General features: G+C 40.2%; 7 protein-coding genes across 7 annotated transcripts; 3 read left to right on the plus strand and 4 right to left on the minus strand.

Moving 5' to 3' along the window:
* Nucleotides 1–4: 4 nt before the first annotated feature.
* On the minus strand, nucleotides 5–1,241 carry SS1G_02319 (predicted protein; the record flags this gene model as incomplete). Its single annotated transcript, XM_001596053.1, has 5 exons — nucleotides 5–69; nucleotides 156–307; nucleotides 362–686; nucleotides 865–911; nucleotides 1,189–1,241. 5 exons carry the CDS (start codon nucleotides 1,239–1,241, stop codon nucleotides 5–7), a joined length of 642 nt encoding a protein of 213 aa, XP_001596103.1.
* A 770-nt stretch (nucleotides 1,242–2,011) lies between these two features.
* SS1G_02320 (predicted protein) lies at nucleotides 2,012–3,255 on the plus strand (the record flags this gene model as incomplete). The annotated part of the gene is made up of 3 exons (XM_001596054.1): nucleotides 2,012–2,222; nucleotides 2,409–2,511; nucleotides 2,568–3,255. 3 exons carry the CDS (start codon nucleotides 2,012–2,014, stop codon nucleotides 3,253–3,255), a joined length of 1,002 nt encoding a protein of 333 aa, XP_001596104.1.
* A 432-nt stretch (nucleotides 3,256–3,687) lies between these two features.
* On the minus strand, nucleotides 3,688–3,954 carry SS1G_02321 (predicted protein; the record flags this gene model as incomplete). The annotated part of the gene is made up of 2 exons (XM_001596055.1): nucleotides 3,688–3,724; nucleotides 3,839–3,954. The coding sequence occupies 2 exons, from the start codon at nucleotides 3,952–3,954 to the stop codon at nucleotides 3,688–3,690; spliced, it is 153 nt and encodes a 50-aa protein (XP_001596105.1).
* A 360-nt stretch (nucleotides 3,955–4,314) lies between these two features.
* On the plus strand, nucleotides 4,315–5,132 carry SS1G_02322 (hypothetical protein; the record flags this gene model as incomplete). The annotated part of the gene is made up of 2 exons (XM_001596056.1): nucleotides 4,315–4,329; nucleotides 4,368–5,132. 2 exons carry the CDS (start codon nucleotides 4,315–4,317, stop codon nucleotides 5,130–5,132), a joined length of 780 nt encoding a protein of 259 aa, XP_001596106.1.
* Nucleotides 5,133–7,018: 1,886 nt separating this feature from the next.
* SS1G_02323 (hypothetical protein) lies at nucleotides 7,019–11,578 on the plus strand (the record flags this gene model as incomplete). The annotated part of the gene is made up of 1 exon (XM_001596057.1): nucleotides 7,019–11,578. One exon carries the CDS (start codon nucleotides 7,019–7,021, stop codon nucleotides 11,576–11,578), a length of 4,560 nt encoding a protein of 1,519 aa, XP_001596107.1.
* A 530-nt stretch (nucleotides 11,579–12,108) lies between these two features.
* Nucleotides 12,109–12,450, minus strand: SS1G_02324 (hypothetical protein; the record flags this gene model as incomplete). The annotated part of the gene is made up of 1 exon (XM_001596058.1): nucleotides 12,109–12,450. One exon carries the CDS (start codon nucleotides 12,448–12,450, stop codon nucleotides 12,109–12,111), a length of 342 nt encoding a protein of 113 aa, XP_001596108.1.
* Nucleotides 12,451–13,353: 903 nt separating this feature from the next.
* Nucleotides 13,354–13,650, minus strand: SS1G_02325 (hypothetical protein; the record flags this gene model as incomplete). Its single annotated transcript, XM_001596059.1, has 1 exon — nucleotides 13,354–13,650. One exon carries the CDS (start codon nucleotides 13,648–13,650, stop codon nucleotides 13,354–13,356), a length of 297 nt encoding a protein of 98 aa, XP_001596109.1.
* Nucleotides 13,651–15,070: the final 1,420 nt, after the last annotated feature.

Below are 15,070 nucleotides of genomic sequence, written 5' to 3' on the forward strand. Positions count from 1 at the left end.
GCGCCTATTCTAGCACCGCGGAAGTCCTGCTGTGAGCAGCACCCTGAGCCAATTGGTCCTCGGTACAACCTCAATCACAAGATCCATCCTTCCAATATACAAGGACTGCGGATAGGGCTCCTTGCGAGATCATATGATCTATCTTCCATATTAACCTGCCGGCTTATGATCGATTCTGTCAACGCCGGCGTTTCGTATCCGGTCTGTAGGATGCCCAGAAGAGCCTGCGATATTGCCATTTTCATATAGATCGTTATCTGCCATAGCCATATCTGGCAGAAATCGGTCCTTCTCGTTACAGATCAGCCTAAATGCAAGTATACAGCGTATACCGACCTCAGGGGCTCATCGAAATCCCTACCCCAGCGTACAATATAACAGCGCAATCAGACGGAAGCTGACCACGTCGTCGTGAGGCATTTCTTCCATTGGCCAGGTCATGTCGTATAGAGATGATGCTAAGGGCAAGTCTCCCCTGTCGCGGTCATCGAGCAGGTATTGCTGTAAGGATTGGGATAATGTAGCAATAAAACGAAGGAGGCGAGGGCAGCGAGTTGGGCTCACGCTCGTATCTCGGGCAATGCGATGGCATCTAGAGCAATGATCGCCATCGCAATAGTCACAAGCATCGATTCCAGAGTAGCAGATCGAGGAAGATCGAGGGGTTTGGCGTGAAACCGGCTGTACTATCAAGGCTCTTCAGCTATGATGAGGCATACTGAGTGGACCTCAGTAGAGGAATCGATGGCGTATGACGCGGCCGAGAGAGGGGTGTTAGGAGAGGGTTGGAGAAGAAGATGGTTGAGGAGAGGGGAGCGCGAACTTTTATAGCTGTTGAAAGCGGCGGCCGGCCCGTGCACGCACCTTGCCTGATGCGGTGGCCGCTAAACTCGGGGGGGCAGACCGGCGTACTGAGATAATATAATTTTAATTTTATAATTTTCAATTAATATATAATTATTAACTAAATAAGTATTAATATCTATATCTATATCTGTATCAAAGTTTAAATTAAAACATTGAAAAATTAAATTAATATATATTTTCCAAAAGGTTGATTTTTGTTGATAGGAATTATAAAAGCTTGGGCCCGGTCCTCTCCAAAGACTACCCGACCCGAGTATATAATTACCACAACCAAGTGAAATCCCCGTCCATGAACTCATTCATTCTTCGTCGCCTTCACACTTGCTTTCAAACTTCTCCGATAAAACAAAGTCGATAAATGGAAAGATGGACATTGCTTTGCTGCCTCAAGCTGAATGCCTTATATACTGGTGGCGTGTCCGATTCTCCTTGCCAAAACACCGATCACTTAGCAACCCCGACTCATAAGCTTGAGTACAATCAGGCAGTGCCTTTGAGGCAATTATGTCAAAGTGAGAGGTCTAGGAAACGCGTAATGATTCTATTTATCGAAATCGTATACACATTAAATTATTGGTTGTAGCTCTTCATCACGATGTACCTTATTCTATACCCGATGCCTGCAAATCTACGGAGTAAAAAATCGACCTGGTCAGCTAGTGCTGACATGCGTCTGCATGGGTCTTCACATGGGCCTCAGGATTCATGGGCTGAATTAAGTTGTTGCTTACGGCATCTCTTGAACGATGATCAGCTCGATCGTGGATTTTTACACACATTTACAGTGAGATTAACCACATAAGAGCCGCACACCCATTTGCTTTCGCTATTCTCTCCAATGCGCAAATTATGGCAAGGTGTGATAGCGACCCTGGTCTTCCATGTGCCAGAGCGCCAATACAATCGCTATCCCCTGTTGACGCGCTTGCTCTGAGCCTAGTAAAGTGGAGGCGGTGGATCTGTGACAGCCGTTGCTGACAGAATCAAGAGTGGAGGGGTGAGAGCTAATAATTTATGGTATATTAATTGTACAACAAAACGAACGGCACTGCCGCCGTGGTTTTCAAGATGGTTTTCCAACAATTACTTTTGAAGATTTGAACCTTGTGAATTTAACTACGTGGCGGTCACAGTTCTGAGCAAGATGTCGACAACTACAGGTGCCTTGACTACATCTATAACTTCAGCTCCGAGCCATTTGGTGGGCCCATTGACTACGACATATACACCTTTGGGCTCAGATTGTAGTCAGATTTTCTGGGCCCAAAATCGACTCAATCACTGGCTGGCATTTGGTGGTATTGGTACTGGGAGCACGACTTGTATGCCGAGCGGGTTCAACCGTGAAACAGCATGTAAGGACATGAGCTTATTTTGAATCTTGTTCTTCCTTTCTTTGATTGTCAATCGCAAAAACGACCATATTGCTTGAAGTCTACTGCTCAGGGTTTTAGGCTTATTTGGACATTTTATGGATATCCTCATGAGGAAAATACTATGACTTTGTATTGATGAATTAAGCACGCTAACACATATATTAGATTATTATTCCCCAGGGATTTGCCCTACTGGATACAGCGCCGCGTGCTCGTCATTCTCCACAGGTTTGAGTGCTACCAAAACTGTAGCGACCTGTTGTCCTACGTATGTAGTGGGCTTCAAAACGCAATCGATCATTGGAGGCTGACAAAAATTGACAGAGGTTATACATGTTTTGCGGATAGACCTTCAGATCAAATTTATGGTTGTACATCCTATTTTACGGAAGATGCAACATTATCCATCAATAGCGTCCTATTCGATACTGTCACTGCGGCGAGCACTACATCTTATCCAGTGATATACGCCAGCACGAGAATAGCTGTCACATCCGGAGTTAACAACGTGGCGGCGTATGGTATAATCATAGAAAGAGCTTCGGACGATCCTACATGGGAATCAAGTACAACTTCATCTTCTACATCCTCTTCAACTGCATCACCAATTGCAAGTGTATCTAAAACTCTCGTCTCCGCAACGTCATCTTCAAGCACATCATCAGCGCCACAATCAACATCAACCTCATCAACATCATCGAGCACTGGTTTAAGCACGGGCGCTAAGGCTGGGATAGGAATAGGAGTTGCCCTTGGTGTCCTCCTCATAGGTGCGATCGCTTTTCTTTTCTTTAGACGGCTACGAAAACGCTCTCAAATATCACAACCTCTTTCTATTGTGGGGAATGAAGCACCGACGGAATATTTTGAGAAGTTTAATGATGGCCGACGATACAACGACCCTTCGTATATTTCAGAAGCTCCCTCTACAACGGTGAATCAGCAGAGAGGCGAATTGCATGGAAACGATATATCCTATGAGTTGTTGGGGAGTTCGACGCCCGTGAAATAGATAGGAAAGCGGAAATAGGAGAATTCAGGCTGATTGATAATATGAATTGTATGATTTGATGTGCCTTTGAACAGTCAGAAGCCAGAAACGCCTTGTACCTGAGATTTCCCCGGGACAGAGAGATAGATACCCAGTTGGTTAGAATCTCGGCGGTTAATATCCCGGATCGGTTAGAGGATGTTCAGTTATTTCATGTATATATATTACCACGGGATTTGATCTTAATGATAGGTAAATTGATGGTAGTTGCTTCGCAAATGGGCTGGACCGCGATCAAATAATGACCGTACGATATTCTAAGATGATGAGAATCATTTGAAATGGTTTGAAATATAGTTAGTAGCTAGAGCCCTGCTAATGGAATGAATGGACCCCCGGCAGAATTGATATAGGGGATGGGGGATGGGAGGCAGTCGAGCAATAATTTTTAACTCATAAAGCTTCCAATTTTTTCTTCGCCGCTTTCGGCCTTAAGATATCATTGGTCAGCTGAGTGATCTAACCAAATTAGGTCACCGCCTTAGGAAGCTCTGGACTCAATATCGCCCAACTAGGCTTAGGCTCGGAGCCATCGACAACTTACTTCAATGATAAACATCTTCTTTTGACATCCTTAACTTCTCCCGATGCGAGGGCAAAATCTCTTTCCTGTTGCGGCACGACTTTCGCCAAAGCATTGGTCTGGTTATAGGACTCCATCACACATCGCGAAATGTCTTCCCGCACACGTATTTCGACGTCATTTTATGTACTTTGGTTCAACCCCTCCAAAAAATTCATTGAGGACGATCGGAAAAGCACCGCCACCTGGGAAGCCTCAATATTTCGCCGCATATTATCTCTTTGCTTTTCCAATTCCAAGGACAGAAATACTCTTATGGCTAGATAATGCAGAAAAACAAAGGTCGTCTAGAGCGAAAATATTAATATCTGAATTTGTTTTCTTAGGAACCATAGGAACCATTTTGTATAATTTGGAGACAGAATCAAGTCAGAAGATTTCTTCGAGTCCATTTGACTCTCCTCGGTTCACAAAGTTTACTATAATTTCCGAGGAAAATGTCTCATCGACAAGTAAGCTTTTGACGATCAGACCCAAGATAACTGTCCAGTCGGATCCTTATGCGGGATATTGGGAAAATGGTCTCTGGTCAGTGGAGTTCAAGCAACCATTGTTGCAAATTGCACGATCATATACACCGTTGCCACCCAATGAAAACACCACGACGGGAGATCTTCGTTTCTTGATTCGAAAAGAGCCAAATGGTGAAATGTCGAATTATCTGTTTGGATTGCAGGCTAATTCCGAGGTTGAGCTTCGAGGTCCTCATGTTGAATTTGAATTGCCACAGGATGTGGAAGAGGTTGTCTTTTTGGCGGGTGGAACAGGAATTGCTCCTGCTATGCAGGTTGTTCATACCTTACTGGAAGCGCGGAAATCGGATGACAAACGACCACGGGTTCGTATAATATGGGCAAATAGGAGAAGGGAAGAATGCGTTGGGGGAAAGATGTATAAACCGGTTTCGAGATCGGATGCACTCACATTTGACGGTACTGGTCTGATTGTGCAGCAATTGCAAAAGATCCAGCAAAAATATCCAGAAAACCTTCAAGTGAATTATGTCGTGGATGACGAGGGAACATTCATTGATCAGAAGATGATATCACAAGCCATAAATCCCAGTTCTGCCAAAATGTATGGATCAATCACAGCTGAAAGTAACTCAAAGTTACTTTTCGTATCGGGACCTGAAGGTTTCATAAACCATTTCGCTGGACCAAAGAAGTGGTGGAGTGGGAGACAAGAACAAGGAGAACTTGGAGGTATCCTTGGTCGTATGGGTGTTGGCAATTGGAAGGTATTCAAGCTTTGACAGCCGTCTTTCATCGGAAATGCAAACAAGGCTCTGTCTGTTGTACAATATGCATTAACGCGACATATGTTACTTTAATCACACCTGATATTAAATATCTACTCAGACAGCATTCGAGACTTGGCCCTCCGGCTTGTATTATGAGGAGAATCTCCATCACTCTTTCAATATCGAACGTGGCAGTCTGGACAATTTATAAATAGAATATGTTTCGGTTTCGGTTTGTGATGATACAGGTGGTTTGGAGATGTGTGGATTGTTGGACACTGGACTTATATCTACAATAATAGTGCTATGAGTGAACAAGCGATACAAATGTGAAATAAAATACTACTCCGCGTCGTTTCCCCTTCTACACAATCATAGATGGCGTGATCGCATATGTCTCTTGCCACTAAGTCAGTCGATGATGATGGCATAATCTCCGTTACACGGAGAACAAATAGATCTATCATCTCATTTCTACTATTACCATACCATGTCTAATATTCAATTCTATCTGTTCTATTGTTATGATAAAATTCAACTCCCCAAGTATATAATCTTAAACATTTAAAAGTTCTTTCTCAATCTCAAAATCTTAAATAAGAAGACAAAAACACTTCAAAACTACTCATTATATAATTATTAAATAAGCTATATTGTTAAAGTGAATGGTTCCTGCGTAGCACGTGCACAGGGCACTAGTCCTGTTAGGACTAGATTGAGAAGCTCTCTTACAGAGAGCTTCGCACTTCCGTAGAACTTAGAAGAGAGATTAACCTACAAGACCAATATTACCTCAGTTCTGCCCTATCAGCTTCCCACTATTCCCTGTGTGAGGTCATTCCTTTTAACATATATCAAAATTAATAAATCCTTATCTCTTTTTGATTTTTATTATATTATATTATATTATATTATATTATATTATATTATATTATATTATATTATATTATATTATATTATATTATATTATATTATATTATATTATATTATATTATATTATATTATATTATATTATATTATATTATATTATATTATATTATATTATATTATATTATATTATATTATATTATATTATATTATATTATATTATATTATATTATATTATATTATATTATATTATATTATGTTAAAGTGAATGGTTCCTGCGTAGCACGTGCACAGGGCACTAGTCCTGTTAGGACTAGATTGAGAAGCTCTCTTACAGAGAGCTTCGCACTTCCGTAGAACTTAGAAGAGAGATTAACCTACTAGACTAATATTACCTCAGTTCTGCCCTATCAGCTTCCCACTATTCCCTGTGTGAGGTCATTCCTTTTAACAGGTTATGAGCCCGGGTTCGCACGATAGAAAAGACTGAGGTTTGAGGCGACTGCGAAAGAGGGTTTGTAGCAAGGTGCTCACCCGCCCCAGGAGAAGGTCTCCGACTGCGAAAGAAAACCAATGAAAGAGGGTTGTAGCAAGGTGCTCCCCGCCCCCAGGAGAAGGTCTCCGACTGCGAAAGAAAACCATACGATACCGGCTTAGGAAGCTGAAGAGCACGTAGTGCTATATACGGAATACCAACTTGCGAAGTTGAAGAGTGCGCGGGCACTATACTACACATTACAAAACAATCAAACTGCGAATACGATACGTTCGACCAATTCGCATTATAGTACTAATTTGGTCAATTTGGTCAATTTGGTCAATTTGGTCAATTTAGTCAATTTGGTCAATTTGGTCAATTTGGTCAATTTAGTCAATTTGGTCAATTTGGTCAATTTCGAATATTCGACCAATTCACACAACAATAAAACAATACAACCTATCACCACCTCTCGAAATAAATATCTTCTGCACTGAAGAAAACTCTGGAGAAATTTCTGAGCACGCAAAATCTTTTCAATACAACAATCAACATGGAAGACCACGAAAAGATCAAGAAACCAGCGATCGCACAGCTTAACCGTGAGAACTGGCGAAAGTGGTTCAAAGTATCCGAGCTTTACATCAAGGAAAAAGGTTGGGGATATGCGTTAGATCATACTATGGCGGAGGCTAAGGCAACGGTTCAAGGTTTGGATACAAGTATTCAAGACGATGCGGAATTCAAGATGGTGAAGGCTCAATCAGGAGCTGAGCGCTTTGTAATACAAAACATTGGTGATATGGATAACGACTTAATCGAAGAAATCCCGGAGTTCAGCGACAAGTGGAAGAAACTCAAGAATAAGTATACACGTATCACACCTCAAGACATTAGGAACAAAATGGGTCGACTTACTACATTTAAATTGCAACCAGGTACATCAATCGAGGATGGATGGATTGAGATTTATACACTCAGAAAGCAAGTTGTTGAGGGCGATGAAAAACAAAAGGATCTTCTTACAAAGGATGTGGTGTTAGAATACTTTATTGCAGGATTGCCCGATCGATTTGATGTCACTATTGAAGCTATTGATGCGCAGGTCCTCACCTTCGAGCAGAAATTCGATAGATTACGAGCTGTGGATGAAAATGCGACGTTACGCAAGGCTTCCAAAACACGTGAAGTAGATCAGGATGGCGATACCACTATGGCTATGGTTGCATATCAAGGAAGAGATCGTGGACGCAACCGTCGCTATAGCAACGATAAACAGAGACCTCGCAGTACTAGCTCTAACAGAAGCCTTAAATGCTACACATGTGATACAAATGGCCACATTGCGAGAGACTGCCCACTTCGTGGAGAGATCGCAAAGCTTCTGGCCAAGAAGAAAGGATTACCCCCACCAACATCCGGTCGGAAATCACCAAATTGGAGAAGCAGTGATTCTCCAAGCCCTTCACGCGAGACCGCTCCACCAAAATCATCATTTCGCCCAGGACGCGATCGTGCTTATGTTGCTGGCACTGAATCACCTGAGGAAAGTATCGGAGATCTCACAAGTGAGTTCGCGCATATTTCATTCCATGGCACCGCTAGCACATGGCTTGCCGATACTGGAGCATCCGCACACATGACTGACCAATTACAACTTCTCTCTAGCCTAAAACCTCTTCGAGAGCCCCGTTCGATCAAAGTTGGGGGAGGTAGATTGGTTGCGAAGGAATATGGTGTGGCAGAGATCAAATGGAAGAACAAGATATACAAACTAAACGTTCTATATGTTCCGAAGTTAGGCGTTAGTCTGTTATCGGCAAGGAAATTTTGCAAGGACCACAGTGCGGTTGGAGCATTCGATGATGGGAGGATGTATTTCCATAAAGACAAGAAGGTTATACTTTCTGCAGACAACTACCATGGCATATATATGATATCCGATACAAATGAGGATATACCGGATACAGCATTCCCGGCAACTGAAGAGGAGCTTCCAGCTGACGTCAATGATATTGTGTATAATGAAGTGAAACCTGATCAAGTGGAAGTTCAACGAAAGAACAGAGCAAACCGATACTGGCTTTGGCATCGACGCTTCGATCATATGGGCAGTGGCGTGCTAGGCAAGTTACATTTGGTGACTACCCTTGAGAAAGAAATTCGATTGCCTACAGAACTAGAACCTTGTGAAGTATGTGCAGTAACGAAGATGAAGAAGCACTATAGTAGTGTTCTGGGGGAGCATAAGAAACAGCCATTAGCCTTAATCTCACTTGATATTACAGGTCCCTTTCCAGCATCATTCAAGAGAAAGCGATACCTTGCGGAAATCATCGACAGCTGGACTAGGAAGGTATGGGTAATACCCTTAGAGAGAAAGAACGATATTATCGATGAATTGGAGAAATGGAGACTTCGTGTGGAAAAAGAATCTGGTTACAATATATTGGCTACTCGTACTGATAATGCCCCTGAAATTGAAAAGATACTACAGCAGTGGCAAGATACCATCGGCACCCAGCGTCAATCGACATGTACATACTCCTCGAATCAGAATGGAACTGCGGAACGAGCAATTCTTACCACCCAAATGAATGTTCGCGCTATGCTGAAGGACTCAGCTATACCGATGGAATTCTGGAGTTATACGGCTCAGGCTGATGTGTATATGAGGAACAGAACATGTATTGGTCCGTGGATTGACGAATTCGAGGTACGACAAGGGCGAGGAGAGTTTCCATTGGATGAGCAACGCATTATCAGTAACAAGGCGATCAAGAAACAGATTTCTCCATATGAAGCATGGACTGGAACTATTCCATCGATAGACCACCTTAAGATGTGGGGATCAAAGTGTTACTCACATATCGATCCAAAGTCGCACCCAAATGGTGAACGACGCGATAAACTAGTTGATAGAGCAAGGATTGCCGTATTCGTGGGATATGATGAGTATACAACGAAGCAATTGTATGTGTATGCACCTGATATGCATGCAGTAATCAAGACAAGTAATTGTACTTTCTTCGAGGGATCACCAGGAGGAAAGATCGATTTGAAACTACGAACTCGTGTTTCAGGGGGAGATTTTATTGAAGGGCAGGGAACATCGAATGAGCTACCAGACAGACGCCCAGTTGGAAGGCCAAAGGGATCAAACTTATGGCCTACACCATTGAATATAGCAACGGGCAGTAGCAACCCAGGACCCAAAGGGTATACCAAATCAGAAAACCCATGCTCTGCAACTATACCACAAGTGATCATTCCTCAGATGGAAATCCCATCGAATGTTACCTCGATACCTCCGGAACCTGAGGACGATACTATAGCAATGGATACATATGTTGCACCAATGACAAGGAAAAGAACTAGAGAACAAGATAATGAAGCAGATTTCTCTGAAGCAAAGAGACTTCGGGCTTTTCTAGCTATGATCAGCGAGTTGGAACCTGGCGAGGAATTTTTCACCAAGGAGCAAGCTAACGATTATGCTTTTGTATCAAGTACAATCATCTCACATACAATGGCAAAGGATATTCCCATTCCTCGGACCTACGAGGAGGCAATCAACGATCCGATATATGGGGACGAATGGAAAGAGGCCATTGATGCAGAGATCCGGGAACTTGAAAAGAATCAAACTTGGCGTCAAGTTTTCAATGATGGCACAAATAACTTAGTCACAACGAAGTGGGTATTTACAACTAAGATCAAACTTGATGGTACTTTGGAACGCTTTAAGGCACGATTGGTTGCACGGGGATTCACTCAGAAATTCGGAATCGACTATTTCGATACTTTCGCCCCCACTATACAATCAGCAACCGTTCGCTCATTCCTATCATTAGTAGCTTCTCAGGACCTCGAAGCCTACTATTTTGATATAAAGAATGCATTCACCGAATCTAAGCTAAGGGAAAAGATATTCTTAGCCCCGCCAAAGGGGGTTCATATGAAACCACAACATATCCTGGAAGTGTTGCGGAGCCTATATGGATTGAAACAAGCGGCCCGAGATTGGAATGATCTTATCAAGTCTCGGCTCCTCGTATGGGGATTTGTACAAAGCCTTGCCGATCCATGTTTATTCACACACCCCGGCAAAGGTATGATAGTATTACTTTATGTGGATGATTTACCTGTTGCAGCGCGAAATACAGAGGATATTCTTTGGTTTGATACTCAGATTAAGAGCGACTTCAAAGCCAAGAACCTGGGGGAGATAGAGAATTCTAAGCTTCTAGGTATGAGGATCGTTCGGGACAGAAAGAATCGCACTCTGTATATCGACCAATCACAATACATTGACAAGGTCTTAAACAAATATGGATTTAAGAAAGAATCATCCAGATTAATCAGTACACCAATCGAAGGATATGAAGCATTGAGACCAGCCAAGGAAGGTGACAGACGAGCCGACCCAGCCCAATACTGCTGTATGATTGGAGAGTTAATGTACACTATGGTGTATTCAAGACCCGATATTGCATTCAGTTTGGGAAAACTCAATCAGTATATGAAGGATCCAGCGGAATTCTATATGAATCAACTTCGTAGAGTCATGCGATATCTGAGAACTACAATCAATTATAGATTACGTTTCGGACCAGGGGGAGTGCGAAACCTTGTGGTGTATTCAGACGCGGATTACGCAAGTAGTATTGTGGATAGGAAAAGCACCTCTGGAGTAGTAGCGCTTTTGGGAGGAGGGCCAGTATTCTGGATGAGTCGAAAACAAAAGGCAGTTTCAACATCTACGACCGAATCAGAATACGTTGCACAATCCATCGCTGCGAAACAAGGCCAATGGTTAGCACAAGTACTTCGTGATATGGGATATAGGCATTACATTTCAGAAAACGGGACTAAAGTCGATATGAAGGGTGATAACCAAGGGGCTATTGCTCTAGTCAAGAATGCACAATTAACAGATCGATCTAAGCATATCGATGTTGCTTACCATCATGTACGGGACTTAGCTGAAAAGGGAATGCTCGAGGTTAGCTATATTCCCACTGACAAAATGGTGGCGGACGGTTTGACGAAGCCATTGGGAAAGGATGCATTCAGGAAGTTTGTTGAAATGCTAGGGATGGGGGATCACTGATCTACAGTTGTAAGGGCCACGTGCAACTGCAGGACCCATGGGGGAGTGTTAAAGTGAATGGTTCCTGCGTAGCACGTGCACAGGGCACTAGTCCTGTTAGGACTAGATTGAGAAGCTCTCTTACAGAGAGCTTCGCACTTCCGTAGAACTTAGAAGAGAGATTAACCTACTAGACTAATATTACCTCAGTTCTGCCCTATCAGCTTCCCACTATTCCCTGTGTGAGGTCATTCCTTTTAACATATTATATTATATTATATTATATTATATTATATTATATTATATTATATTATATTATATTATATTATATTATATTATATTATATTATATTATATTATATTATATTATATTATATTATATTATATTATATTATATTATATTATATTATATTATATTATATTATATTATATTATATTATATTATATTATATTATATTATATTATATTATATTATATTATATTATATTATATTATATTATATTAACGTAACTTATGGTGAACCGGGTCATATGGGGAACCGGGTCACAAAATTCAATTCTCTCTATGTGATCTTGTTCTACGAGCTACACATTCATCCAATTCCAACTCTAAATCACTTGAACTACTCTCTGGCTCTTCTTCTTCAGTCTCCTCTTCTAATTCTTCAATTGGACGTTTACGTGGTCGCCCTCGTAGCTTTTTCTCCTTCGGTTTTTCCTCCGCCTCACGTACCATTTTCAGTACTTCCTCACTACTAAAGACAAATTGACCTTGTAATTTGACTCTTTTGCCTTTAGTTCTCTTCTTTCGAGTCTCAATTACTTCCTGAGCATCAGCGAACTGTTTCCGAAGTAGGGCTATCTCAGCATTTTGAGATTCTACAAGCCTAGTCATTCTCTTGGTATATCGACAAATTGGTAATACAAGAGAATCATTATCTGCTAAAGCTTTATTAAAGATTTGATTTGCTTGCCTTAGCTTTGTCCCATCTAGAGGAAAGCTCCTGAGTATAGATAAGTCTAGATCTTGATTGGACATTCTCATTTGTAGAGTAGAAGGTTGCTGGGAGGAGTTAAATGGTAATGAATCGAGTATTTTTTGTAGGGCAAAAGGTACTAAATCAACTCCTCTTCAATTAGCTTTAATATTAGAAGAATTCAGTGCTTTTTTTCTAATATTTTGAAAGAGTTCTACCCATTCAGCTCTTTGAATTCGCTTTACACTAGCTCGAGAATATCGATCAACCTCTAAAGCATAATATCGTTTCATTGGCCCATATATCGCAATATCAAATGATTGAAGCAAATGAGAGCAATGAGAAGGTAATATAAATAAATCGATTTCCTTCTTTATACAGAAAACAATAAAGCTACCTGTAATATGATTTGAATAACCATCCATGATCAAAAATCGAGGTCGGTCACCTGATACTTTCTTGGATTCTGGTTCGAAAACCCTTTTTAGCCATTCTAATCCATGACTATTTGAGGTCTATCCATTCGTACTCGTAGAAAACTGCCAGCTTTGAGACATGTCCTTTGGAATCCATGTAGAATTCGTATTCTGAGCCTTGAAAATGATTATAGATGATAGAGCCTTTCCAATTGTATTGACATATTCAAATACAATTATCCATTCTTGCTTGCCAGCTGTAACTTTCCAATTCGATTTCTGAGTAGAATCGATTATAATACACATACTTTGAGTATTTCCAATTCCAAATCCGGTTTCGTCTATATTATACATATCATCTAATTCATACTTTCGTTTAATGAGATATATACGAAATGTATCAAATCAAGCCTGAATATTCTCTGGAGTTGCCTCTTTAATCCGATTAGACTTTAATTGATGTGAATAGTATGTTTTAAGTTCTGGATATCGTTTTTGGAATCTATAGATCCATTCGTGGCCTATAGGTGGAATTTCTGTCGAGGTAGGAATTCGAGATGACGCGACCTGAACATGTCGAAGACGAATTTCGTCGGCCATTTCCTTCACCAACATAGGTGTAGCAGGGAATCCAGTGATAGTAAGTCGTGAAATCCATCGTACAAGAGTATTTTCTTCTGCGTTTGAAAGAATTTGAGCCATTTCGTAGGATTGAGTACATGATTTCCTTCCAGCGACTCTAGCTATGAGAGTTGACTTAGGAACTTCAAAATACTCTACAGCCTTTCTAATTGATTTAAAGTCCTTCAATTGAAGTGCAATAATAGCATTCTGTATCTTCTCTTCAATTTGAGAAGGCGTAAGAGGTGATTCGGTATGCATAGCAAAATTTGTTGGGGTTTGAAGTCAGTGATGGGCTAAATGTGACCCGGTTCCCCATATGACCCGGTTCACCATAAGTTACGTTATATTATATTATATTATATTATATTATATTATATTATATTATATTATATTATATTATATTATATTATATTATATTATATTATATTATATTATATTATATTATATTATATTATATTATATTATATTATATTATATTATATTATATTATATTATATTATATTATATTATATTATATTATATTATATTATATTATATTATGTCAAGTAATAAAATAATTCATTATTGAATTTTTATATTTTTATCGAGGTAATCGTAATTTAATCCAATATCCAAAAAAATTGATTCCATAATTAACTTCACATAAAAGATTAATTATAATCTTTTTTTTACAAGAATTCCATTCTATCACGATTCCAACAGATATACGGTGAGTACCTAGATTCTAGAATTCTTTAGATGCAGCTATAGTTGCAGCTGTAGTTGCAGCCGATAAATTGATTGCATTGTCGATAAATACCTATCTAGGAGAGTGGAGAATCATACGACACCCGCTGTACGGATAGAGTACGAAGTACATACGAAGTACTAGCCCCAGTATTATTAAAATGCCAGGGATTTATTTACCTACGTCACCTGACTGACTGGGTATCTACTATCTAGTACGTACTAGTGTGGTGTAGCTAGTGTAGTGAGAGTGAGACAGACAGATTTTAGTGAAGATGCGATGCGATGCGGGACGGGACTGGTTTAGTTTGGTTTACAAAGTAGTTCCGGTATTTGATTAATTATTAGTCAATTGATCAATTTTTATTACTAAGACTTGTATACTCTTTCTTTTTGATTGTTTCTTCGTTCATATAATACATTTGAATTACAAAGTGTATAGTCAAGCCAAATTCACGATGTATATGTATTATTATAGTTTGGCCGAAAGAATAAGAATTCAATAGAATCAGATAAATAATTATAACTCCAATAAACATAAATGTGATATTATAAGAAATTAGATAAGACCAGAACCAAGCAATATCGCGCCGTGAGGTTTAAACTCCAAACCAAACCAAGACGTATATTGATCCCGATTCGCCAAACAAAAAAAAGATTCATCAGGACAAGCATGAAACTTATACCGTTAACTGGAAATGAAAACACCAATCCTACCCTACTCCTACATCCCAACAACCAACCCAATTAAAAAAGAAGAAAAAGAAAACAA

The sequence above is a fragment of the Sclerotinia sclerotiorum genome, genomic scaffold (genome assembly GCF_000146945.2).
Source record: "Sclerotinia sclerotiorum 1980 UF-70 scaffold_3 genomic scaffold, whole genome shotgun sequence".
In the NCBI taxonomy this organism is placed as follows: Eukaryota; Fungi; Ascomycota; class Leotiomycetes; order Helotiales; family Sclerotiniaceae; genus Sclerotinia; species Sclerotinia sclerotiorum.